This window comes from Bos taurus, chromosome 29, assembly GCF_002263795.3.
Source record: "Bos taurus isolate L1 Dominette 01449 registration number 42190680 breed Hereford chromosome 29, ARS-UCD2.0, whole genome shotgun sequence".
Taxonomy (NCBI): Eukaryota; Metazoa; Chordata; class Mammalia; order Artiodactyla; family Bovidae; genus Bos; species Bos taurus.
The window spans coordinates 36079078-36104237 of NC_037356.1; the positions used below are offsets into that span (position 1 = coordinate 36079078).

The following is a 25160-nucleotide window of genomic DNA, read 5'->3' on the forward strand; positions in this document are numbered from 1 at the left end:
AAGGACAGAGGAGCCTGGCACGGTATAGTCCATGGGGTCGCAAAGAGTCAGACACGACTAAAGTATCTTAGCACGCACATTCTGTGTTCCCTTGTAAGCATCTTTAAACAACCCCTGAACAAAACACGAGCAGCCCTTTCCCTCACACCTGCGTGCTGGTGACGTCAGGCGCCAGAAACTGGGAGTCCTTGAGCAGCTCACAGATCTCCGCCCGCGTGCCCTCCCCGTTGGGCAGCCGTGCTGCAGCGTCACGAACTAACACGAGAAACAGCAAAGTGCACACGTTAGCAGGGTTCCTAGGGGAGCCACCCCTCAGCTGCTGACCCAGGAGCAGGGGGACACGGCCCTCTGGGGGCGGCTTCCACCACACCCCTCACACTTTCAGCCACGGCTGAAGGCCCTGAACTTGAGAGTTTACGGGGTCCAGGAGATAATTACAACTTAAACTGAAACCCAGCATTTCCTTCCACTGTGAGCCAAGGCTGGCACAATCTTTGCTGGCATATGTTGCCAACCACATGCTGGCAGTGCTGTGATGTGTAACAGAAATCAGATGATTTCTCACCACAGCACAGCTGCTGAACTCAAAGTATCAGTGCTACTCATCACCACGTGGGGATCAGAGGAGTCACAACACCTGTGGCAATGTCACATCATTTAACATAATAAAGACCTATTTCTGCACCATAAACCTGCTTGAATATTTTTGCAATATGACTGGTTTCTTTCATAACTGTGCATTTTATTTTGGGCATTTAAAAACCTAATTCTGAGAAGGGGTCCAGTGGTTACCAGACTGCCAACAACTCATGGTACCAAAAAGGTGAAAAACCTCACCTTTAAAAGAAGCCCAGTCTGGAGGAAACAAATTCTGGCACCTAAGCTAACTGAACTATTCCTAAAGGAACGTAAACTTGAGCACAGAATCCGGAAAGAAAACAAGGATTCCCTGTAACTCTCTGGGCAGGAGCCCACCCTCCGTGTCCCCACTGCAAAGCTTCCTGGAGCTGACCCTCCAGCCTTTGCTGGGGGGTGGGGGTGGGGGTGGTGGCGCACCCAGGGACAGGATGGTGACGTAGGCAGGCCGGTCAGAGCGCAGCAGGGAGTGCTCCCGCGCCTTGTTGAGCGAGGTCTCCTTGTCGAACACACCCTTCACGGGCCCCACCACGGACTCGAAGCCGTGCATGCGGAAGGTGAAGGCCTTGTGGGGCTGGCTGTACCGGTAGCGCTCCTGTCAAGAGAAGGGACAGAGCTCCTGAGTCAGTCAGAGGGCTCTCTCCAGCCACCCCAAGCAGTAAGGGGTCAGCCTGGAGAGACTGGAACAAGGAGGAATCAGGCTATTCCACTAGGACCACTGAGCTGACCAGAGTGGGGAAAGGACGACCCCCAAAGGCCAGTCACTAGCAAAGTCATCCAGAAGCCAATGTGTCTTGTTATCTGCAAAAAAACCATCAAAAAGTTTCTTGTTCCCTTCCTCACATCACCTCTGCTCCGGAAAAGCAATCCCGACTAAGGGAACAGTGAGGTTAAGAGTGTGAGCTGCTTCCAAGAATGCTGGGCTCAGAGCATCTCTTCTTCGCCTGGTCTCGCAGACACAGAGATTTACACTGGGTTCCAGTTTTTTCTCACCTGCTCCTGAAAAACTCGCTTCTCCTCCCCCGTGCTGGGCCGCACCACGTAGTCAGTCCTTCTGGAACACAAAAACCTATGGGTCCATTGCCCTCCACCAGTGCCCAGAACCACCAGGCCCATCACCCCTTCTCCAGCATCCAGAACCACCAGGCCCATCGCCGCCCCTATTCCAGTGTCCAGAACCATCAGGGTCCATCACGCCTTCTCCAGTGCCCAGAACCACCAGGCCCATCGCCCCTTCTCCAGCGTCCAGAGCCACCAGGGTCCATCGCCCTTTTTCCAGTGTCCAGAGCCACCCGGTCCACTGCCCCTTCTCCTGCACCCAGAGCCACCAGGGTCCATCGCCCTTTCTCCTGCACCCAGAGCCACCAGGGTCCATCGCCCCTTCTCCTGCACCCAGAGCCACCAGGGTCCATCGCCCCTTCTCCTGCACCCAGAGCCACCAGGGTCCATCGCCCCTTCTCCTGCACCCAGAGCCACCAGGGTCCATCGCCCCTTCTCCTGCACCCAGAGCCACCAGGTCCCCTGCCCCTTCTCCAGCACCCAGAACCACCAAGGTCCATCGCCCCTTCTCCTGCACCCAGAACCACCAAGGTCCATCGCCCCTTCTCCTGCACCCAGAGCCACCAGGGTCCATCGCCCTTTCTCCTGCACCCAGAGCCACCAGGGTCCATCACCCCTTCTCCAGCACCCAGAACCACCAAGGTCCATCGCCCCTTCTCCTGCACCCAGAGCCACCAGGGTCCATCGCCCTTTCTCCTGCACCCAGAGCCACCAGGGTCCATCACCCCTTCTCCTGCACCCAGAGCCACCAGGGTCCATCGCCCTTTCTCCAGCACCCAGAGCCACCAAGGTCCATCGTCCCTTCTCCTGCACCCAGAGCCACCAGGGTCCATCGCCCCTTCTCCTGCACCCAGAGCCACCAGGGTCCATCGCCCCTTCTCCTGCACCCAGAGCCACCAGGGTCCATCGCCCTTTCTCCTGCACCCAGAGCCACCAGGGTCCATCACCCCTTCTCCAGCACCCAGAACCACCAGGTCCATCGCCCCTTTGCCAGCACCCAGAACCACCAGGTCCATCGCCCCTTCTCCAGCACCCAGAGCCACCAGGTCCATCGCCCCTTCGCCAGCACCCAGAGCCACCAGGTCCATCGCCCCTTCGCCAGCACCCAGAACCACCAGGTCCATCGCCCCTTCTCCAGCACCCAGAACCACCAGGTCCATCGCCCCTTCTCCAGCACCCAGAACCATAGGGTCCATCGCCCCTTCTCCAGCACCCAGAACCACCAGGTCCATCGCCCCTTTTCCAGCATCCAGAACCACCAGGTCCATCGCCCCTTCTCCAGCACCCAGAACCACTGGGTCCATCGCCCCTTCTCCAGTGCCTAGAACTACCGGGTCCATCACCTCTTCTCCTGCACCCAGAACCACCACTCTCCAAGGGAACTGAAGGGAGACTGGGGAAAAGCACACAGCTACAGGTGGATCCTGCCACTCAGACTCCTGGGGCAACACTCCTACTTTGGGAGCATGCTGCCCCCCAGGGAGGCTGAGGCAGGCAAGGACCCATGGACCCAATCTCTCTCAAGCTCTCCAGCTCTAACGTACAAGGACGTGTCAGCGCAACCAGGGCGGGACTGAGACAAGGGTTTCCTGGGGCACCACCCTCAGTCAGGTACTGCTATACTCACACCCGAGGAACAGGCGTTGTGGCATCTGAGCTGTCCTCAGTTTCTTGCTGGAGAAAGGAAAACAGTGACAGGTCAATGGACTGCAGAATTCTGTTTAACTTCTGGAAGCCCAAGACGAGAGCTGGTGTTTTTCAACAACATATCGTACAGAAGGTTCTCACAACATACCTTACAGAAGGCCTGGTCTTTGGTTTCCAACCACAGCTGGAAGAGTGCAGCTAATTCCTTTTCATTATCTTGGGACTGGCCTATTGGAACAAAAAGGCAAAAAATAACAACAATGTGATCTAAAGGTACAACGTAAGGACCCCACTTCCTCCTCCTGGCTGTACCTATGCCCGAGGAAGAACCTGTCAGGACTGTGGCAATGGTCCTGTGTACAGAACAGCCCTCGCAGGACTTCCACATGCAGGATGAAACTGGACTGCTATCTGACAACACGAAGTGTGGAAATTAACTTGAAACTGACTTGAAAGGATTAAAAACCTGATGGGATTAACGTCAAGTGTCTGATGGACATCCCCAAGGGCTGTCTAGCCAGCACCTTAACTCCTCAGTCACCTGATCTTGGTGGCCTCCCTCTACCCCAGCCAAGCACTCCCACAATCACAACTAGATCTTGTCATTCTCCAAAAGAGCAATCTTCAAGATGCCTAATCTAGTTTCTCAACCCTGGTAATGTGGGATTACCTGGGTACTTTTGAAAATGCTGAGGCTCAGGCTCCCCAAAACCAACTAATCAGAACAGATGTGGGGAAGGCCCAGGCATCAGAATTTTTTAAAGTTTCCCAGGACATTCCTGGCAGGCCAGTGCTCAAGACTCTGTGATTCCAATGCATGAGGTGCTGGTCTGAACCCGCGTCAGGGAATGAAGATCCCACATGCAATGCAGCACGGCCAACAAAAAATTTTTTAAATAAATAACAGCAACAACAAACACTTGTAGAAAGTGCGGTCCAGATCCGCTGTCTCCCTAACTGGAGGCGAGCTGCAGGAGAGGGCCTTGACAGCCAGGACACGCAGCTCTCCACAGCGCACACAGAGGTCAGCTTTGTGGCTGTTCACCTGTGTCATGTCTCTGGCTGCCCTGCACAGGGCAGAGCTGAGCGGCTGCAGCGGATGCATCTGACCCACAAGCCCGAGACACTTACTCCCTGGTTGGGTCTGGCCTGCCACCCCCAGCCCCATGCCAGGTGGACCCATGGCCTCAGCACACCTCTGACCACAGCCTGCGTCACTTTTCCAAGAGCATCACCATTTCTTCATGTCCACAGACCCCGTCTTGATCTTCCTGAGCTGCAGGAACCATGGAGGCTAATGAACACTCCCCATCTCCTGACTGAGACCTCATGGCTTCCTCCCAACTCTGTGGTCACTGCCTCCAGAGTCCCCTCTGCCTCTCCCACCCTGGAGTCTCTCAAGGCTTCATCCCAGGCCCTCTGGCCTCCTCACTGGGCCCATGCCTCTGGCTTCTCTTACTGCACACATGCCCACAGCTCTCTACCCTGACTCTCTGGTCTGGACTCTAAACCCACCATCCATTCAACACCTCAAAGGAAGCTCAAGCCGCAGCACGTCCATAACCACACGCATGCTCCTTACCTCACCAAGCCTGACATCCTCCCTAGTTGCCCATGGCGGGCCCCATTCACCAGTTACGAGTCCAGCACCAGTGACACTTGACAGCCTCTGCCTTCACTCATGTCACAGCCCGTAACCACCTCTCTAGCTTTTACCTAAAACTCTCAAGCGCATCCATTCTCCCTACCCTAGTCCAGATTATCATCATCTCTTTGCAGGCTGGTGTGACCCTAAAAGGAAGATTCCCCACCCCACTGACCCACACCACTCCCTCCATGGGAGCCTTCTCCCCTCCCACTGCTGGGCTGGTCCCTAACCATCGTGAAGAACTCTGCTCAATTGACCTTCCCCAGGACAGCTGTCTCGAACTCTGCATTCACACCACACCAATGCGTCATTACAAATACCTACCCCTACCAGCACTTTCCCTTACAGAATGTGCACGTTTGCTATTTGAGTACCTGTTCCCCAAACAAGTCTTAAGCTCCACCAAGAGGGGAACACACTGTTTATGTCACAAACCATTACACCCCCAACACCTAACACTGCCTGACGCCTAGAAAGTGAATCACCGTTGTAAGGAAGGAATGAACCTACTGCTTCACAAGCTTCTCTCCGTGTTTCTCTTCACAGACCACTAGACAGAGTGGAGAGAGGTTTGACTATTTCCACAGGAAATCAACATGAATCTTCCTCTCATCACCAAGTTATTTCAAATACACATTACTACAACTTACACAGTAGGTGGAACTTTACAAATTTATAACAAAAGAAGTCTTTCCTGTAGAAACAGCTTACTTGGGGCTGCCTGACACATTATCCTCAACAACAAAGCCCATTTTAGGAAAGAAAAACAATCATGTTACTGTAAGTTACACTAAGGGCACAGATATGAATGATACAAACACAGGTGCTAATGTAAGAGCCCCCACAGATTTCGATTCAGCAGCCCCGGGGTGCATCGGGACAGAGGGCAATTTCAGCTTAGCCAAAACCCAATGGGGTTCATGAACTTAAGACCGTGAGAGCTCCTAAGGGCCTGGAAGGATCCTCTTACTGAGCAAAACAAGGCCTAACAGGGCCTTCTCAACATTCTCATGGCCTGCACTGCCCGGAAGGCACCAGAAACTTAGGGGAGAAAAAGAGAGAAAGAGCACCTCTGTGACAGGTCAGTGGTATGCAGTACTCACCAAGCAGTTTCCAATGCTGGGTTTTCTCCTTGAATTCAACAAACGGAGAGAAGCTGGACGGCACAGCTACAAGAAATGGATGCCCATAAGCAAGCCACACAGGCCAGAGAGTGCTGAACCCAGAACCACTGACTCCCCTGGGCTGGGAGGTCACTTCTGTATGTCAACAGCATATCAGGGCAGCACAGCCCACTGCCACATGGCGTCAGGCAGGGTCATGATGGATGTAAGCAGTGAGGCTGCATTCTAATAGGAGAATCCGACAAAGGCGGGTGGGTGGGAGGGAGGGAGATACTGACCCTACAGAAAAAAGCACCTTACCACGGCTTTCTCCAGCAAGATACTGCAGGGCTGGTAATACCAACTCTGCCCAGTTGGGGGCCGCAGAGAACCAGCTATTGAGGGAGCTGGCTGGAGAGGACTGCCAGTCCAAAACCCGCTCTTCTAGCTGAGGTAAAAAGTAAAGGCAGGACCTGGTTAGATTTCCATTCTGTTTCAACACAATGGCAATTCTATGACTGTGCCGGAACGAGCCAGCGGGGTCTGTCCAGTGAGCCCAATTCACAAAGCAAGTTGGCTGCAGATCTCTGGGGAGAGCCCAGAGTTCTCAAGCCACAGTCTACTGAAGATTTCTACCACCTGAAACCGCAGTGCCCTTGGCTTTTCCTAAACTCTTACCAAAGGAAGACTAGCCTGTCCCTCCAGCAGTAGGATCTCCAGCAGAAGAGAGAAGAAGCTGGAAGATATTTCATTGATTCCAAGGCAAGGCTTGAGGTCTTCGAGAGGCCTAGTAAGGGAAGAAAAAGATAAGGACCACCAAAAAAAAAACACAAAACCCCACAACTCTCAGTTGCTGTAGGCCCTCCAAGCCTCCTAGCAGTCACAGAACAGTTCAGTGAAGGACTACACCACGCACTTTCCCCAGGACCCTGGGACTCAGGGTTCAGAGGAGGCACCAACACAGGGGTGGCCCTGAGCCATGAACCCCTCTGCTCACTTACTCTTCCTTGATGGCAGGTATGGCCAGTGGGGATGGAGCCTGCGAGAGGGGTGGGAGCCCTTCAGGACCGCTCAGGGGTTCAGCCAGGTCCTCTACCTCTGACTTGATCAATTTTATTTTCTTCTTCTTCCTTTCCTCTTTTTCTTTAACCTTTTTTTTAAGGACAGCCAAGTCATATAGGGCTGGGGGAAAAAAACAACATAAGTCATAAAACTGCAACTTCTACATCAGGAAATGAGGGAGCTTATCTGCTTATTATTTTCCCAAGGCCCACTAGCAAATCAAAGAAAAGCCTCAGTAATAAAGACATAGTTTTGTTTTTAAAACCAAACCCAATGAGCGCTTTAAAAAGCCAATGATCTGCTGGTCTGATTTAATAACCATTCTCCCCTACAAATCCATAAGAGGTGATAACGAAACAAAGATCATCAGTAAGGAAGAGGCTGTGGCTACATTTCCTTCTGCGTTATGCAGAGGCCTGTATAAGCAGACACCAGTTGGACGATGGCCACCTCTGCAGGATGTTCTTACCTGCTAGTGAGCCCTTCCTGCCGGCATTCACTCGAGTCATGATGTCATTCAGAGTCAAGTCCCCTGTCAACAGGTCTGGATGATCCTAGACATGATATTCAGAGACGTGTTATCAAGGCTCCAGAGAGGAGCTGGACACTGTTGGTGATTTTGCCCGTGTACCTAACAGACACAATTAGATGGTATGTGTGCTTGAGAAAACTGTGTTGAGTTTAAAAAGTACATAGAGAAAAACTACTGCTCTTTCTAACAGGGCAGAGAAGAACCTTTCACGTGTGGCATTTACAGTTCATAAAGCTCCTGTGCATTCTTTATATGTTCTTCAAGTAATACTGTTAAGTGGTGCTATATTTTACAAAGACTGACAACGTGGCTCAGAGAAATGAAGGGATTCACCCATCACTGTGAGTGGAAAAGACGAGACAGAACCTGGATTTAATTCCCATGGAGACTTTGCCCATCTCACCCCTCCACCTTAGAAGAACTGCCTTTCCTTCCTCCACTACACTTTCTGGATTGGCGTTACCTTGATCTGGTGGTGTGGAGGAACAGAAACACAAAATGTGGGAGGAGTTCAGGCTCTGCTGCTTGCTAGCCATCAGGCAGAAGACAAGCTCCCTGGCCTCTCTGAGACCTGCTAACTGGACATAATGATTCACGCAACAGTACTGCCCTAAAGACTAGATGAGACATCACAGTGAGCATGTCTTATGAAGCCAAAGTGTTTGTCTTCTCCTCACGTCTTTGGTGTTCCTGGGCCTCCGTGCTGCTCCTGCCCACTAACAAGTACAAGGAAAGGGGACTGAGGACGTAGTGACTCCCTGTACGGTCCTCAGGACACCCGCTCGGAGGTAAGACTGACAACCTACCCACTACCCCCTCCAATCTTACTGGTTGGTATTTCCGCTTCTCGTGGTGCTTCTTCAACATTATCTTCAGGTCACTGTCCCCCAGCTCTATTTTATCTGGGAGAAAAGGAATTGAACCACATGGATAGTCCTTATTTCCACAGGGCTCAGACTCACATTTTCCTGGCCACTTTAGAATTCATAAGTAAGACACTTCTGGGTTTCCCTTCTGACTCATGTGCTACAAGTACCATAGTCTTAAAACATGGAACAGTCACTGACTCAACTCTGCAGCTCTTCTGTAACCTGGTCAGTAACAATAATCTCCGTACTCAGCTGCTCCTGAATTTCTTCACAGTCTTCTTTAATTCTTATTCAATTAAGAAAATTCTCAAAAAAAAAGAACATTCTCTAATTCCATGGATATGCCAAGAAACTGTTATGCTTCTGGTTACCTCTCTTGTTCTATTATTAAACTGTCCCTTAGTATTGTTATTTTAAGATTCTGTTTTCTTTAGGCCAAAATGCCAGCTGATCAACTCCTAAGGGAAATTTTCAAGTAAAGAATGCAAGCTGGCCTATTTGTAAAAAAGTAGAGCCAAACAAAAACTTCTCCAAACCTCCTAGGTCTAAGGAACACTGCTCTTTTTCTGGCAGAAGAAGCCAGTGCTGCTCCCCTCACCACACCCCCTCAACACCCCTCCATGCCCTGGCACCAGACCAGCACTCACCTGCGGTTTTCATGTCTGTGGTGGAGAGCGTGGGCACCACCCTCAGGGGCACAGCAGGGCTTGGGGAGCGTGCTGGGGAGCTTGGGAGCCATGAGCTGAGATCTTCAAAAGAAAAGTTTCCTTGTAAATCCAACATGGTCTTGGACCCCGGCAGGGGAGACTGGGCAAGTGGTCATTGGGGTTCAAGATGGCTAAGCCAACAATCGGGAAGCCAGGTTCCAGCACTCCCTCTGCACCCCTCCCAGCTGGACTGTAGCTCTGAGGTCATGTAAGCAGCTTTTCCAGGAGGACAGACATCCACAGTGGTGAGTCACTGTGGAGGCCAGGTCACTACGCCCCTCCTGTGGGGAAGCAGTCCTCTCGAGCAGCCAGCAGAACTAGAGAGCCTGCGGTAGGCCCGCAGGCACCCAAGCGCCAAGAGCGAAGTGGTCTGCAGTCACAGCCACCCAGCGGAAGCGTCTCAGGGCCCGAGGACCAGGGGCTCCGAGCTCCACCACTGGCCCAGACAGACCACAGGGCACAGGCATGGCTTCCTCATCGCAGGGGTGGGGAAATGGCACCCACTGGCTCCAGGCAGACAAACAGCAGCGGTGGAGATGGACGCAAGCCCTGGGGGCCCGAAAACACACACCCTCCTCGTCGGAGGACAGTGCCGTGTCCCCACACTCCTCCTTCACCTCCCGCAGGACCTTCAGGTAGCGCTGCTGGGTGCGCCACTCCCGCTCCTCGGGTGCCCGCGATGGCCAGGGCCGCTTCTGCCGGGACGGGAAGGCGGGGCCGCTCCGCCGGGCCATCTCCAGCAGGTCCTGCAGACAGGACAGACAGGACGGGGTCCTGGAAGCTTACCCTGGCTGGTCCCCCAGGTCCATGCTTCCTTCTCTTCTTCAACGAGCTCAATTCCCTCCCTCCAATCATAAAGAACGTGGATGAGTACGTTCAAATAAAAGGGGCTTGTATCGATTATGGTGGAAAATCCCTGATTGGAGAGCTACTCCACCAAGAATGAGTACTTATACCAGAGTACTATACTTATACCTAAGTATTTCCACACCGAAACTTACAGGTCCTCTGAGGGCCACACCTACCTGACCCCGAGGCCTCCCGAGGCTGGTCCAGACCTGGGGCCACTAAACCTGGCTCCCCTCAGGCAGCCAGACGTGAAACTGAGGGCAACCTGGTTCTCCTGCACGACCCACCATGGACCTGAAAGCCACCTCTCCGGGTAGGAAGCTACGACATTTCATCGAATCTAAGACGTCTCCTTTCTTCCCTCTGTCCTAACATCTCTGAAATGAGGACATGTCTGAAAATGCACCTTAAAAAGGAAGGGTGCACTTGGCCGTGTTGGGGGTAGACGGGCAGTTTCCTTCCTTGTGGCCTTTCCTTGCTGCCCCGCCCGCCCCTTCAGGTCACCAGGTGCGTGTCCGCGCCGCTCCCGGGAGGGGGGTCACTTACGCTGCGTGAGGCCAGGATCTGCTTCAGCAGCCGGTGGAAGTACTGCTGCTGGGAGCTAAGGTAGCGCTTGTACTGCGACCGGAAGCACAGCTGCCGGTACTTGACCACCTCGGGGTTGAAATGTCCATCTGCAGGAACAGGCACCGCCACGTCAGCCACCGTCCACGTGGGCTGGGGAGGGGACAGCTCTGCACTGACCAGGGGACGGTGTTGGGGGAGGTGAGCCTGCGGACGGGGGGCGGGGGGAGGGCGGAGAGAAGACACAGGAAGCACACACGCAGGGACTCGACTCCCTGAGGCTGTGCAGGAACCAGCCTGGAACAACCGTCAAGAGCAAGAAGAGTCGCCCTAGAGGCGGCAACATAAAATGAGGCCTGATCAGAGCAACCGTGGGAAACGTCAGCTAATGAACGTGGGCCAGTTTCATGGGTGTGCACTGGACATATTGTTGCTCAACTTTTCTTATGTTTACAAAATTTCAAGATCGGGATTGATGTATACATACTACTACGTATAAGACAGATAAATAATGAGAACCTTCTGTGTAGTTTGGGGAACTCTATGGATTTGAAGCAGGAGAATAACACAACCAAGAGCAAAAGAGAAAGACGGTCACCACTGCAGTGGTCCAGGTGAGGGCCGACAGTGGCCTGATCCCACCTCATCTCCCCACAGCCAGGGCAGAGCCAGGGCCCCAGGAGGCCTGTAGACCCTGCTGTGCGGGCCCCATGCATGGCGGCCTCTTCTTCCACCAGCCTCCCTTCTGCTCCCTCCACCCCAGCCCCACTGGCCTCCACGCTATTTCCCAAGCACACCGTACTTTCTCCTTAGAGTCCCCTCCACCCGCAGTGTTTCCTGTTAAGACCCAGTGTCTTCACAGCTTGCTCCTCAGATCTTCACGCAGCCTCTGTCCAAACGCACCTCATCAGAGAAGCCCTACCCAACCACCACCCGAGACAGCTCCTTCGTGTCACTCCCAGGCCCACGACCCTTCCTCAGTCTCTGCAGTGCGTAATACCAAGACACACTTGCTTATCTATCATCTTGTTTTCCCCTATTAGAATTAAGAACATGACTGCACCTCCAGAACCTTGAAGAAAGCCATATGTCAGCTGATAAGTTAAGTAGTGGTTAAGTGACCGGCAGTAGAGCCTTGAGATGTAGTTCAAGGGACAAAGGTTAGACCTGCTGACAGCCTGGACGCTGGGGCAGGAAGAGGAGCGTGGTACCCAGATCACTCGACACGGGCAACTGGTGCCACTGCGGGAGCCGTGGTGAGAGAAGTCGTTTTGGAATATTAGATTTGAGCAGGGTGCTACAATGTGAACTTAAGTAGACAGATGGAACAGCTAATCTCAGAAAGCTAAAACACGGCATCAGGATGTCTGTTTTTATTCGAACCGCCTTTAATGACATTCCAATGTAATCAATAACAGCAAACACTTAGAACAGCACCTGGCACATAACTGTCATCATGTAAGGGCCGTGCATATATTAACTCACCTCATCTTCACAACCCCCCTTCCCTGCATAAAGAAGATACCACTACATTCTCAAATTACAGAAGAGCCTGAGGCGTGGAGAAATTATATAACTTGTCCAAGGTCACACAGCTAAAAGGGGAAACTGAGTCTGAAAACAGGCCATCCAGCTCCAGAGCTCAAGCTCTCAGCCACCACGCTGAATGATGCCTGCTGTAGAGAAACAGGGAATTTGACTTTTAAGAAAAGAGGCAAGAGTTGAATGCTACTGACGCTGACGTACAAGGAACTGGACGAAAGTTCTACTCCTTTACCTCTGTACTTCTCTGATGTGACCTTCTGTCAGTCTTTAGCTTCCCCCACTTTTGATAACCACACAGACAAATGCTCTATTAAAAGAGAATTCTGAGTACCTCAAACTAAAGAAAACACATCATTAAAATCAACTGTTTTTAGTATGCCTAATGTGGTCACTGGAATTTTTTACCTGAACATGTGGCTCATGTAGTATTTCTATCGACCGCGCTGAGCCACAGAACAGTGGAAAAGGCAACTACAGCCCTGGGTGAGGTTGCTAAGAGGGCAAAAGAGCCTGGTAGGCGGTGGATTTTATTCCAAGTGAAGGCAATTGGCAAATATTCTGAAAACTGAAACTCTGAGATCCTCACGCTGGTGGCTGTGTGGAGATGGTGTCTGAAGTAGCCCCAATAAAAGCTCCCAAAGAAGAGCTAGTAGATGGGAGCAGACAAGTAAGGAGGGAGAGTGGGCTTAATGGCAGGAGCAGAGGCAGGAACAGTGAGTCAATGAGGATTCAGCAGAGAGGGGTATGCTGGAAGGGTGTGTAAGGTTCAGGAGGAAGTCAGGAACTGGAGGGCCACGAGTACTAAGTGGGGAGGCAAAAGTCTCACTTCAGATATCAGACATGACGGATGGGTTAAGAAGAGAACTGAAAATCATCTGCTGGTCTGCAAATTGCATTTTCACTGAAAAGAAATATGGACCAGAGGAAAAAATGAGCACTGGAATAAGTAGCAAAATAGGAATATGGGCCACACAGTAGCATAATAGCATTAAAATTCATACTGACATTCAGAATTTAAATTCAATACAGTATTTTATGTATTTCTGAACTTGATCATTTCGGGTTATCTAAGAGAATGTTCTTGCTTTTCGGAGATGAATGCTGAAAAATCAGGATTTTTCAAGTGGTTCAGGGAAACTAAAAATAGTGGTAATAAGCACAAGAAAATAAATGGGGCAAAATGTTAATAGTTGGTGAACCTGGTGAGGAGTATGTGGGTGTCAATTACAGATTCTTGTCACTTTTCTGAAGGTTTGCAGTTTAAAATTTAGAAAGGTGTGACAGGTACAGGGGACAGCCCCCAAGGACTGCAAGCTATGACGTCTTTCCAGAAGTTTGGAGAAAAGGGAAAATGACAGACGATGATGAAGGGGACAGACGGTTAAGAACTTTTTTAGTGTGAGATCCCTGATCCCATCTACAGACTGAAAAAGAACAGGTACAGCAAATACACACGGTGGAACAACTGTTAAGAAATGAGGTCCTGGAGGACGCAAAACACGAAAAGAGCAAGGGTGGGGGTCAGCCTTAAACGAAGAAAGGTCCTTCCTCTGAGACAAGCAGGTGAGGGGGCAATGACCACAGTGAGCTGGGGTGTGGCTACAAGTGGGAAGCTGAGTCCCTGACAGATGAGGCTTTCCTCGGAAACAGAAGACCAGGGAGCCTGACAAGCATCTGGGCTTAAGAAGAAAAAGGATTCTATTTAAAACATTACCGGGAAAACAAAACCAAAGGTCAGAGAACTGGCAGCAATGCCAACTCGGTCAAGACACACAACCACAATCACCATGGTGACGCGGCCATCCTCAGCAACACTGGACCTGAAACACGAGGCAGGACAGTGAGAACCACACAACTCCTACCTTGACATTCCTTGTCTGCATCCTCACCAGAACCATCACTCTGATTTGGAACGAAATGTGCCAACGTCACAGACAGTCCCTGACATGGCCTCAACCACCAAACAGGCCTACCAGCCTAACTCCCACCTGAGACCCTGGCTTCAGCCACATAAACCCTGTCCAACCAGAGTGGGAAATCCTCCTTAATAACCCACTGAAGAAGGGAACACTCATTTGAACCCCTAAGATAATGAGATAGGAAATGATAAGCTTTTTCTCTCCAATATTTCTGCAGCTGTCAAACTGTCCAATTTAACAAAACTCAAGAGGTGGTGTTTTTCAGGGGCTCCTGCCAAAGCAAAGTCACCCCAGAAAGCAGGAAGGGGAGAAGCACCTTCTGTTCCTCTCCATGGGACAGGGAGCAAAGCAAACAGGGACTTCAGAGTAACCCCAAACCCATTCTGGAATCCCCAGTGTAATTATGGATTCAGGAAAGGATTGGTGGGTGCTAAAACCACTGGGGAAAACAAAGGCTTTGTGAAAATAAGGTTATCACATGGTCCGTAAGTACAACCCTATAGACTGCATATTAATTAAATGAAAAAAGGTGCCCTTACAATCAGTAGGCCCGGCAGACACCACAGAACCAAGTGATCAAAAGCAAGACTGACCTCACATGCCCTCTGTGGGGGTGGGGTTGGGGGATGAAAATTTCCCATTTCCTTTCTCGGCAAAATGTTTAACCCAAATTTATATCGTGAGGAAACAACATGGTAACTCCCCAGAAAGCAAGACATTTTACAATTCAAGTGTCCTGGGCTTGTCACAAATGTATTTTGAAAGACAAGGGAAAAAAGGTCCTAGATTCAGGGAGCTGAGAGACAGGAAATCCACACACCACACACAAACCATGAGCGCAACCTGGCTTAAAAGCTGACCATGAAGGACACTGAACCACTGGGAAAATCTGAACAAGGGCTACTATGCTATTTCCTGTTCACTGTGAAGTTTCTTGGGTGTGGTATTAACACTGTGACTATGTGGAAGGACGTCTTTGCTAAGAGATACACTATATGCTGAAGTGCCTGGTGGGAAAGTGTCAACTTTTCTGCAGAAAAAAAGTGTATGGGCATCACACACACATACACATGTGTGATAAACCAAACGGTAAACTGTCTTTAGTGAGTTGTGAAGACTAGTCATAAAGGGTGTCCTCAAGATGCTAATAACGTTTTGCTTCTTAATCTCAGTGGTGGCTACACAGCTGGGTTCATATAACAAATCAATGAGCAATACCTACTATGATTTATGCTTCCTATTAAGTGAAAATTTTTTATTAAAAAAAAGAACAGCCTAGGCAGCAAAGTGCTTCCTGAAATCACTCTGACTGAGGGGACAGTGTCTGCACATAAAAGCAAGAAACGTGAAAGGAGCGCGCACAGAACGGGGCGTGTTCCACCCCCATGCCTCTAAAGACAAGACTGGGGGGCTACACACCTCGGAAAAGCTTTTGGGCGATGTGCAGAGGGTTCCCAAAGCGGAAGTTCTCCCCACTGAACAGGGCGAGGATGAGCTGATTCTGCTGCTCCATGCTGTCTTCAGGAAAGAGGGGCAGAAACTGCTGGAGATGTTCACGCTGAGAGTCGCTCAGCACTTCCTGCCACGTTGACAGGCTGACTACATCAAAGAAGATCTCGGGCTGGGAGAATCAGAAAAAGCAGGAGGAAAGAAACGAGGAAAAAAAACAAAGTTTTTAAGTTTTCTGCGCGTAAGTGGTAAAATACACATAACGTGAAATCTACCATTCTGTCCATCTTAGGGTATACGGTTCAGTGGCATTAAGTACATTTACAATGTTGTGCAACCATCAACACCATCCAAGTTCTTATGTTTTTTAAACAAACTAAAATTCCACTGATCTTTACTCAATTCTGAAATCTTGAGAGATTTGTCAGGAATCCCCTGGCAGGCCAGTGGTTAAGACTTCATGCTTTCACTGCTGGGGCCCGGGTTCAACCCTTGCTTGGGAAACTAATATACCAAAAGCGGCACAGGACAGCAAAAAAAAAAAAAAAAAACTTGAGAGACCAGTAAAGATTACATATAAATCACAATCTTATACCCAGCAGTAAATAATAATCCTCAGGAGAATGAGCTCAGCAGAGAGAATCTCATTTAGAAACCACTTCTGCCAACAGGGGATAGGATGGTGAACATCTCAGTTCAGCTCAAGACAAGGGGCAGAAAAAGCCCACGTGGGAGGTGAGAACTTGAAGAGCTGAGGGCATCTGCTGAGAACCCGAAGCAACAGGACCGGGTCTGTTCTCCACTCGGCAGTTACATACAGGAAACATCCATCCTAAGTGCTGTGAGCTAAGATGGACGAGTGTATATACCATCTGGAGGGAGAACAATTAAACAAGCTATTGCAATGGAGTGGAAGTTTACCCGTGAGTACAGGGGAGAAGCACACCTCCCAGACTTATGGTCTCAGAGAACACCTTTCATACCAAGTGACGTCTAAGACGGCAAGGGATAAGAGGAAAATGTGCTGAGGCAGAAGGGTTAAAAACCCACAGACCAAAACCCAGAGTAATAAAAGAATAATTACTACAAAACAAAAGACAGCAGCAACCTTTAGGGGCAATAGGGAGGGAGAAGAGGAGAGTTAGCATTCAAGTGGGGGCTCCACAGGTGTTTATTACAGCTTAAACTCCATATATATGTGTGTGTACTTTATATATTCTTATGTGAGACACCTTTCCACTTTTTAATTAAAAAAAAAAGTTCAGGGGACTTTCCTGGTGGTCCATCGGCTAAGACTCTGCTCCGCCCTAATAAAGACCTGGTTCAACCAAGTAAATAAATAAACAAACAGAAGTCCAGGCAACATCAAGAAGCTCAAGAAGAAAGAGGGCAAGGGAAGCAGCAGACAGTAAGACATGAGCAAGGGACCTAGGAACACGGTGAGTACTTGTCCCTTTACCCTAAACGACAAGGACAGACAAGGGAGACACTGAAGGGCGTCAGCAGGAGACGACCTAGAAGTCAACCACCTGCAGGCGTCTCAGCAGGCAGGCAGCACAGCAGCTCCCGCTCCCTAAGGTCCCCGCACAAACCCGCATCTGCACACCACGTTACTACTGGCATCTCAGCACCTGGCACAGAGCAGGTACTTAGGTAAAACAAGTACTTGCTGGTTGACTGGACGGCATACAGAGGTTTACTTGAAAGAGCATGCAAAGAAAACATGGCTGGGAAAGACATATACCAAGTTCAGTAGCTGTTATTTTGGGAAAGGAGGCAATACAGGCAAAATGGTGGCTTTAACTTTATCTACAGTTTTTAAACATATGATGAAAGAAAAATCTGAACCAAATATGACTAAATGAAAGTCTCCCCAAACCGAAAGCATGGATGTTCACCATATGATACTCTATGCCTGTCCGTATATTTGAACTCTGGCATGTTTCAGCGGACCTAGTGCCTTGCACATAATAAGCACTAAATAAATGGTAGCCGATGACAATCGCACAGCTCAACTGTGAAAAGTGGGCAAAAGCACACTATTAATACTATCTCAAGAAATGAACTATTAATTGACTAGAAAGCTGGTTACCTTATGGACAGATAATGTATGCATTCTGTATCATGATTCACAACTTGGGTAAACATCTAATATAAAAGATACACATAATTCTGTCCTTAAATATAAAACTTCTTGGGACTGCTCTGGCGATCCAGTGGTTAAGAAGACTCTGCTTCCACTGCTCAGTGGTGCAGGTTCAATTCCTGCTTGGGGAACTCAAGATCCCGCAGGCTGAGTGGCCAAATAATTAAAAAAAAAAAAAAACAACTAGCAAACTGTTGAAAATTGTCTTGTTAAAATATGGCTTACACCATATTATCGAGTGAACACGTTATTAAACATGGAGAATGCAGCTTATACTTTCTTCCTTAATCAGAATATTAAACCGATTTACACTTAAAACATCTCTCTGGTTGCAAGGTAGAAAATCACAAAGAAGGGAGCACAAAATCCTGAAAACTTGCAGAGTGTAGAAAAGACTGTAGAGAAGAACTCTTAGAAGGAAACAACGGTGTGGATGTCACTACTCACGTCCTCCAGAAGGTCCTCAGGCAGACTAACCCTGGTGCCCCCCAGGAGGCAGTCTTCCATGATCCTCGAGCCTTGGCCATCACCACACGGGCCCAGTTCCAAGGGATCCGTCAGCATATGGTCCAAGGAATCCATTGTTTACATTCCACAGGTTAAGCTAGACAAATCCGTGCAGTCAGACCATGAGACACAAAGGCAGAAATCCCAGGGATCTGTTGACACTAATGTTCCTTCACAAAATATCCAACCCAGAAAATATTCAATCTCTAATTTCTTCTTTTACCTTATCCTTAAACCCTAACCACTGCTAAACAGCTCTTCTCCCTCCCTCTCACCACATCCTCATCAGAATTTCACATCTTATCCAGTAGGTCTCCCCCAATACTCAGAACACTTCTACAGCAACTCCCCAATCAACAGAATTTCTTATACCTTCATTTTACACACAAGCAAAATGAGACTTACAGATTAAATGGTAACTAGATCAGAGTCCACCATTTAGACTTCCCTAAGGGACTAACACTTTCACTACTTTGGGGGCTTCCTTGGTGGCTCAGATGGTAAAGAATCTGCCTGCAGTGCAAGGTTTTGATACCCGGGTCAGGAAGATCCCCTGGAAAAGGGAATGGCTACCTACTCCAGTCTCTTGCTTAGAGAATTCCATGGACAGAAGAGCCTGGTGGGCTACAGTCCACGGGGTCACAAAGAGTCAGACATGACTGAGCGACCAACACTTGAAATCTCTCACACTAATATAGTTTACTTAATATTGTTTTTTTAAGCAACTCTTTGTTGTTCCTTCACAAAAGAATTGACTGAAAATCCAGAGACTAGTGAAGTTCAGAAAGTAACACTAAGTTACTTAACGAGGGCCTATTAAGTGCCGGGTCTTTCATGTAACTGATTTAATTCTTATACGTGTGCAAGATAGGGTTATTACATCTGCACTACAGATACTAAAACCTAGGATCAGAATAGATAAGCAGCTTGCCCAATCCCAGAGACAGGACTGAAATTCAGGTGTGCATGACTGCAAATCCGTGTTCTTAACACTAAAAGTCAGTGGCCAATGCACTTCAGTTGGTCCAGCTGATATGTATAACCACGTAAATATAATGCTATTTTTCTCCTTCCTGTAATAAGTGAACACTGTTGGCTACCTTTAGAAACATACATATGAAAATTTTTTCAGAGAGCATCTCATAAGGCTGATGGCTGGAATTAGGTGCAAAGCAGAGGCCATAGTTATTAAAAACTGGTCCAAGGGGAGGCTGAACTCAACCACTCTACAAACATTTGCTAAATCCCTTCTCTGACTCTGATTCCTACCAAATGGAAAGGAATAAAAACACACCAAACTCCTAGTCTCATCTCAGCGACTCTGAGCACATCTTACCTAACCAGCTATCAATTTCCTTACCTATCTAAGATGAAGAGGAGCAGGACCTGGTCCTCTGGTCCTCTCTACAGTTATTTCCAATCCTGGAAGCCTGCAGTGAATCATTTCCAGATGGATGCATTTATATAACTTAATGCAGTCATGTAATGACTTCTCATTCTGAAAAACTCTCAAAGGATAAAGACCAGGCCTGTAATATTACTGTTAAAACAAGCGCCTTTCCGCTAATTATTTCAAGTTATCTGGAAGAGATGTCAAATCTACATAATGATACAGTGGAAAGACTCCTGTTCAAAGCAGCTGCGTGGTCCCCAAGGGACTATGTCCTATCACCCTTCAGTACACGATGAAGGACGGCATCTTGAACACTTCTGATGCCTAAACTACTGACACCGGTGAGAAAGCACATGGCATCTGCCTTTAACAAAACTTTTAGAAACAAAACAGAAAAAAGTAGATGCAACCTGATGCTCAGAATAAAGCCCTTACCAGAACTGGCACCGAAGAGGGCAACAGCTGCAGAGTTTTACCTGACTCTTAGGAGAACCACCTGTTTCTCAAACTGCTCACCAGTTTCTTCAATTACACTGAATGGATCGCTAAATGTAATCTATCCGAGTGGCAACCTATGCCCTGCAACTATTCTTTCCGTTCATTTCAGTTCGTATCCGACTCCTTGGGACCCCATGAATCGCAGCACGCCAGGCCTCCCTGTCCACTATTCTTTAGAGAATCTCAAAACAGAAAAAAGCAGGCCGCTGACAAAGGGTCGGGACCCCGGAAGCCAAGGGTTTTTTAGGGTTTTTAACTCTTGCGGCGTCCTGCACCGCTTGACCAACCAGGAAGGCCTTTCTCCCCAGGGCCCTTCCTCTGCACCTGGGAGAACATTTCTTCCCGGCCCCTCCCCAACACAGAAGTTAAACCCCAGGATCTGGCCGCGGCAGCCGCCCGCTTCAAACTACAAACCCCTCCGCAGCTCCCAGGCCCGGGTCCCGGGCCACCTCCGCGCCCACGGCCCCTCCCCCACACCGCGCTAACCCTAACCCCCACCCACCCAGGCCGCCCGGCTCCCACCGCGCCCGCTCCCCTGCCTCGAGCCCGAGTGACCAGCGACTCTCGGACACCCGGCCGCTCGCTTCCTCCCTCTGCTGCCCACACACTTTAACGCTTTCGCCACCCCCGCCCGCCCTCACCTGCGCCGCGGGAGCCGGACTCGTAACCCGCCGCACCTCTCAGTCCGCGGGCTCCCGGACCGGACGCGCTCGCTCCCGCAAGGCGTCTCGGTGCGTGCACGCTCCGGGGTCGGGCGGCGGAAGGGGCGGGTCTGCGCGGGGCGGGGCCTGGAAGTGCCGGGGGCGTGGCGGTCAGGGCGGGGCCGGGGGTGCCGGGGCGGGGCTCGCAAGGCACACAGCCTACAGTGCCGAGAGCCCTCAGGGCTGGACTTTGGAGGGCTGCTGTCTGGCTCGTCGATCGCACCGGGCTTACAAGTGTCCGGAGGGCGAACCCGGTGTGGCCAGTCTTTACCTGGGCGCGAGCTGAAGCTCCGGAGCACTTGAGGGAGTGAAAGCAGTTTTATTAGATAACGTTTGCAGAGCGCAATACCCTGCTCCTGGCACCTGAGCACTTTCCATCCAAGAATCTTTGTACCAGCCACGTGGTGCGCTGTTAGCTCCTATTTTGTGATTTCTCAAGTTTCATCGAGGAGAATGCTAATCAGAGCCTGTGCCGCTCCAACTAACCCCGGCGTGGCCCCAGTTCTCTCTCCCATCCCTGGATCCTCGACGTCCGGAAAGAAAGTACACACACATTTAAAATACATTTTAAATCAAACTGGATAGCCTTCTCTCTATTACTATACCTTCTCTCAACTATTCTCGATAGTTAAGAACCTAGGCCCCTTTCTTCTAACTCACTAGGTTTTATTTTGAACGGCTTCGAACTTCTTACTACACAGCTACTTCCAACCAGTTGTTCGGGGACCATCCTCTGTTCTCTGCATAGAAATATGTCAGACAAGCTGGCAGGCCAAACTAGTGTTCCTCCTGCTTGGAAAACAGTGGTTTCCAAACAAAGCCAATCTCTGTTCCCTTGTTGACTGCACGCCTGCCTCTAGTTCCCTTTAGATTGTTGGGAGGGGTCTGGAATTACACACCACCAAGTAAAAGAGCAGGGGAACAATGTTCCGTACTGTCATCCATAAATTCCCAGACCTTGTGTCTCTGACCACACCAGAGTAAACCAGAGTCAAAACAATGTAAGTTGTACTATTAAAAAAAAAAAAAAAGTAACTATCAGAAGCTCTTGTATTTTGTACACATACAAACAAGTAGGATGTTTATTAAAAAAAATATTTATTAATTTTTACACCTGCTGAGTAGCACAAGACTATTAACACTATAACTCACTGAATGTACATAAATGTTCACATTTAAATAACAGGGTAGGGTCAACATTTCCAACCTGTGGGTCAGCTTCAGCATCTCACGAAGTGCTTTTTAGCCCTACATGTCTTAAGAATTTTTTGAAAGGACAATTCCAAATCAGAAAACAATTCAAGAAGACCAAAACAATAGATTTTTCCAGAATAACTGAAAGTTTACATGATGAAATGTCTGTTTATGTGGGCACAAATCAAACAGTAAAAATGTAAAATCTGTATGTAACCTACTCCAAAATTTCCACACTGCACTGAAGTCTACAGTGCCAGCGTGTCCTAGGAGAGATCACAGTATAAACAGTGGCTACAAAATTTTTTTTTCAAATTGGGTCTTAGATGGCTTATCATCTGCCATCTTCTCAAATCCAAGTCCTTTTCAAAATCCATTACCTTAAAATAAATGTGCTGAATACCTGATCTTAAAGCAAAGTTGTTTGGCTCAACTGCCACACCTGCATCTCTGGTTGATAATATACAAATTATCAATAGTTCTAGAGTCCTTACTTATTCCACATAAGGACAAGAAAAAAAAAAAAAAAGGAAAAGAAAGAACTTAGATGGGAAAGAAACAGAAGTCCTTGCACAATATTTTTTCTCTTCTGTGTATTTTAAAACTTGAAATAGCTGGCATAAAATGAACATTCCATTCAATGATAGCTTTCCATCTTAGTCGACAAGTTATTCCTGAGGGGAGGAGGTACATTGATGGTTCAAATAAAAAAGGAAGCCAACAGGGCCAAAAAACTAAACTGGACCTTTGGGAAAGCCTGATACTCTTTACCTAGCAAATCTTTTGAGGCTGGACACTAGGGCATTTGTAACCATCACAGTGGAGGACTGTGGGACTCCGAATCTCTGCATTGTGACCCACAGTCTGTATTTTCTGTTGAAAACACCAGCATCACCTTTGTTACCAAAGAAACAGAGTCCATTTTCATTCTCCACACAACTACCTAAGAACTCTCAGGTTCTCTTAGTGCCTAAATGTTCAGGGCTAACTACATGAATGAGGTCTCAGGAATAAAGTGCAAAATCTACATATTAGTAAAGTTACTTCAATAGAATGGTTTACTTTTCAGAAAGGTATCTTTACCATAAAGAAGCTACTATGCTTCTTAATTTGTAGAGCCAGTTTTTACCCAGAAATGTAAATAAAATAAATTAGTTAACTTCATTTGAAACTGAAGGTCAGTCTTCCTGTTCTGGAATGATAAATTCTACCATTTCCATAATTATTCTAAAAATGTATGTCACAAAAAATACATACTGGTTTCTGCAATGTTTTCTGTGCACAACTGGAATGTACAGTAAAAAGAAGGGAAGTACCTTCCCCCGCTGAATTCATAGCTACTAAGACTCCCAAACAGGAACAATGATAAGAAAAACTATCATTGAGGCAGAATTTTCTCCCTCTCCCAACTAACAATGTAATATGAAGATTGGGTTTCTTCCAGATCCCTTATAATTGCCCTAACAGACATTATAAATGGTCCTACCTTTGAAAATTTTTCCCCAAGGTGTGAAGTTAGTTATCTTACCAAAAGGCCCAGATGAATTGCAATATATTTAAAGTGTTAAGAAAGAAGGAAGACCACCTTTCCATCCAACCTGAAAGAATGTTCATTTTAAGACAGTATTGGAAGGACTAAAATACACTGCGTGCTGTGAGTGAGGGTTGCAGGTACACCTGGGAAGAGCAGGGGTTGGCGCGTTTATCAACGAGTGGTAAACGGATCCAGAGAGGCAGGACGAGGTCTCAGTTCTTCTCACTCTCTGTATAGTTGCTTTAGCCATTTTCCTTGATACTGTCATCTCCAGTCTCTCCTTCATACAAGTTCAACCAGAGAATGGGAGGCCAAGCTTTAAGGTGGGAGTTTAAATTCTGCTGACATCAAGCAACCTTTCCTTGTACAGGGAGTCCATAGTTGCGGAGTAATAAAGTAAGATCTGTCAGAACACGAGGTTCTGACCTAATCTGCTAAGGACCAGGGTCTGTGCAAAGCACTACCAAGAGCCCAACAGCGCTTTTCCCCAAAATGGCAAGTTTTTAAAAAATCAGCAGTAAGAAAAATTTAGATGACAGTTTTTCCTTCAGACCATCATAAGGTTTCATCATTGTAATTTTCATTTTCAGTGGGCTCCCTTTGTTAAATTACTGAAAATGCAAACTCACAAGAGGAAGCAGTTCTGACCTAATATGCGCCTACAAAACGCCCCTTTGCCTTTGGTGCCATGGCTTGGGATCAAGAAGTCCAGTGGCCGTGGACTCGGCACATCCTTTCTCCACCTTTGGTACAATACAATACATCACTTAATATTTCCACAAAGGAAAAGTAAGGCTTATCCATGGGTTAAAAAAACCAGTTCAAGAGCAAGGCAAAGTTTTTCCGTCTTGAAATCTGCATAACCTCCATCCCATGGCGGGAACTCCTAGGATTTGAAGAGTCCACTTGGTAAAGATGATCTTGGTAAAATAAGCCCTGGTGAGGATCAAAACTGTGATTTCCAAACTCTTGAGTGAATGATAAATCTTAAAAAGGAGCTGTAAGTGTCAGAAGCTTCCAGACATATGAATAAGAAAAGACATGATGTGACTGCTTGATTCTGGCTTGAGGGTAGGAGTTAGGGTTTAGTGATGTGCACTTCACTGCTCCCATTCCCGTTGGTGGTGGTTGTGATGATGTACTGGGTGGGCTGCTGGCTGGTGGTCTGGGGGTCCAAGTCACTGTGTGCAGCTGGCTGAACCTGGACTCCTCCAGAGAGAGCAGACGCTTGCTTTTCCTCCAATTCTGATTGACTTTCTGATAACACATAATGACCCTAGAGCAGGAAGAAAAGGATCTTTAGAAATCTGAGGCCAGATGTCGGAGTGAGAGCCATGGAGGTGGGGGGGGGGGGGGCGGTGCAGGGCGGAGGAGAGAAGGAATATGCAAAGAAATGTTATAAGGGGAACCCAAATAGGCACCTATGGGGGGAGATGGTTTACCTGAGTCCTTTGGGGGGATGATTCAGCCACAGAAGTAGACTACAAAGATGACTTAAAGGAGGACCTTAGTTGTCCTACCAAATGATAGAGTGAGAAACATCAGGTACAGAAATTTGCATCATGATGGTAACCTACCTGGCAAAGGAAACGTGGTAT

General features: G+C 48.5%; 2 protein-coding genes across 9 annotated transcripts in view; both read right to left on the minus strand.

Annotated features, from left to right (window-relative positions):
• The window catches only part of NFRKB (nuclear factor related to kappaB binding protein), a 31287-nt gene extending 10448 nt beyond the window's left edge, over positions 1-20839 (minus strand). For 2 of the 6 annotated variants that reach the window (XM_024987643.2, XM_002699230.6), the window contains exons 1-17: positions 20775-20839; positions 18183-18339; positions 15560-15761; positions 10659-10786; positions 9835-10009; positions 9204-9305; positions 8516-8589; positions 7625-7709; positions 7095-7275; positions 6772-6880; positions 6415-6541; positions 6094-6159; positions 3491-3570; positions 3323-3369; positions 1630-1690; positions 1057-1231; positions 149-255 (exon numbers count right to left, since the gene is read on the minus strand). In XM_024987643.2, coding sequence (XP_024843411.1) covers positions 149-255; positions 1057-1231; positions 1630-1690; positions 3323-3369; positions 3491-3570; positions 6094-6159; positions 6415-6541; positions 6772-6880; positions 7095-7275; positions 7625-7709; positions 8516-8589; positions 9204-9305; positions 9835-10009; positions 10659-10786; positions 15560-15761; positions 18183-18317 — 1854 coding nt within the window. In that variant the 5' untranslated portion in view covers positions 18318-18339; positions 20775-20839. Of the gene's footprint in view, positions 1-148; positions 256-1056; positions 1232-1629; positions 1706-3322; positions 3370-3490; positions 3571-6093; positions 6160-6414; positions 6542-6771; positions 6881-7094; positions 7276-7624; positions 7710-8515; positions 8590-9203; positions 9306-9834; positions 10010-10658; positions 10787-15559; positions 15762-18182; positions 18340-20774 lie in introns of all 6 variants that reach the window. The other 4 variants (XM_010820977.3, XM_010820975.3, XM_010820976.4 and 1 more) reach the window with 3 other exon arrangements.
• A 1074-nt stretch (positions 20840-21913) lies between these two features.
• Positions 21914-25160, minus strand: part of PRDM10 (PR/SET domain 10) — a 98769-nt gene continuing 95522 nt past the window's right edge. For 2 of the 3 annotated variants that reach the window (XM_005226844.5, XM_005226842.5), the window contains one exon: positions 21914-24838. In XM_005226844.5, the coding sequence (XP_005226901.1) occupies positions 24641-24838 (198 nt within the window). In that variant the 3' untranslated portion in view covers positions 21914-24640. The remainder of the gene's footprint in view (positions 24839-25160) is intronic. The other variant, NM_001191168.2, reaches the window with a different exon arrangement.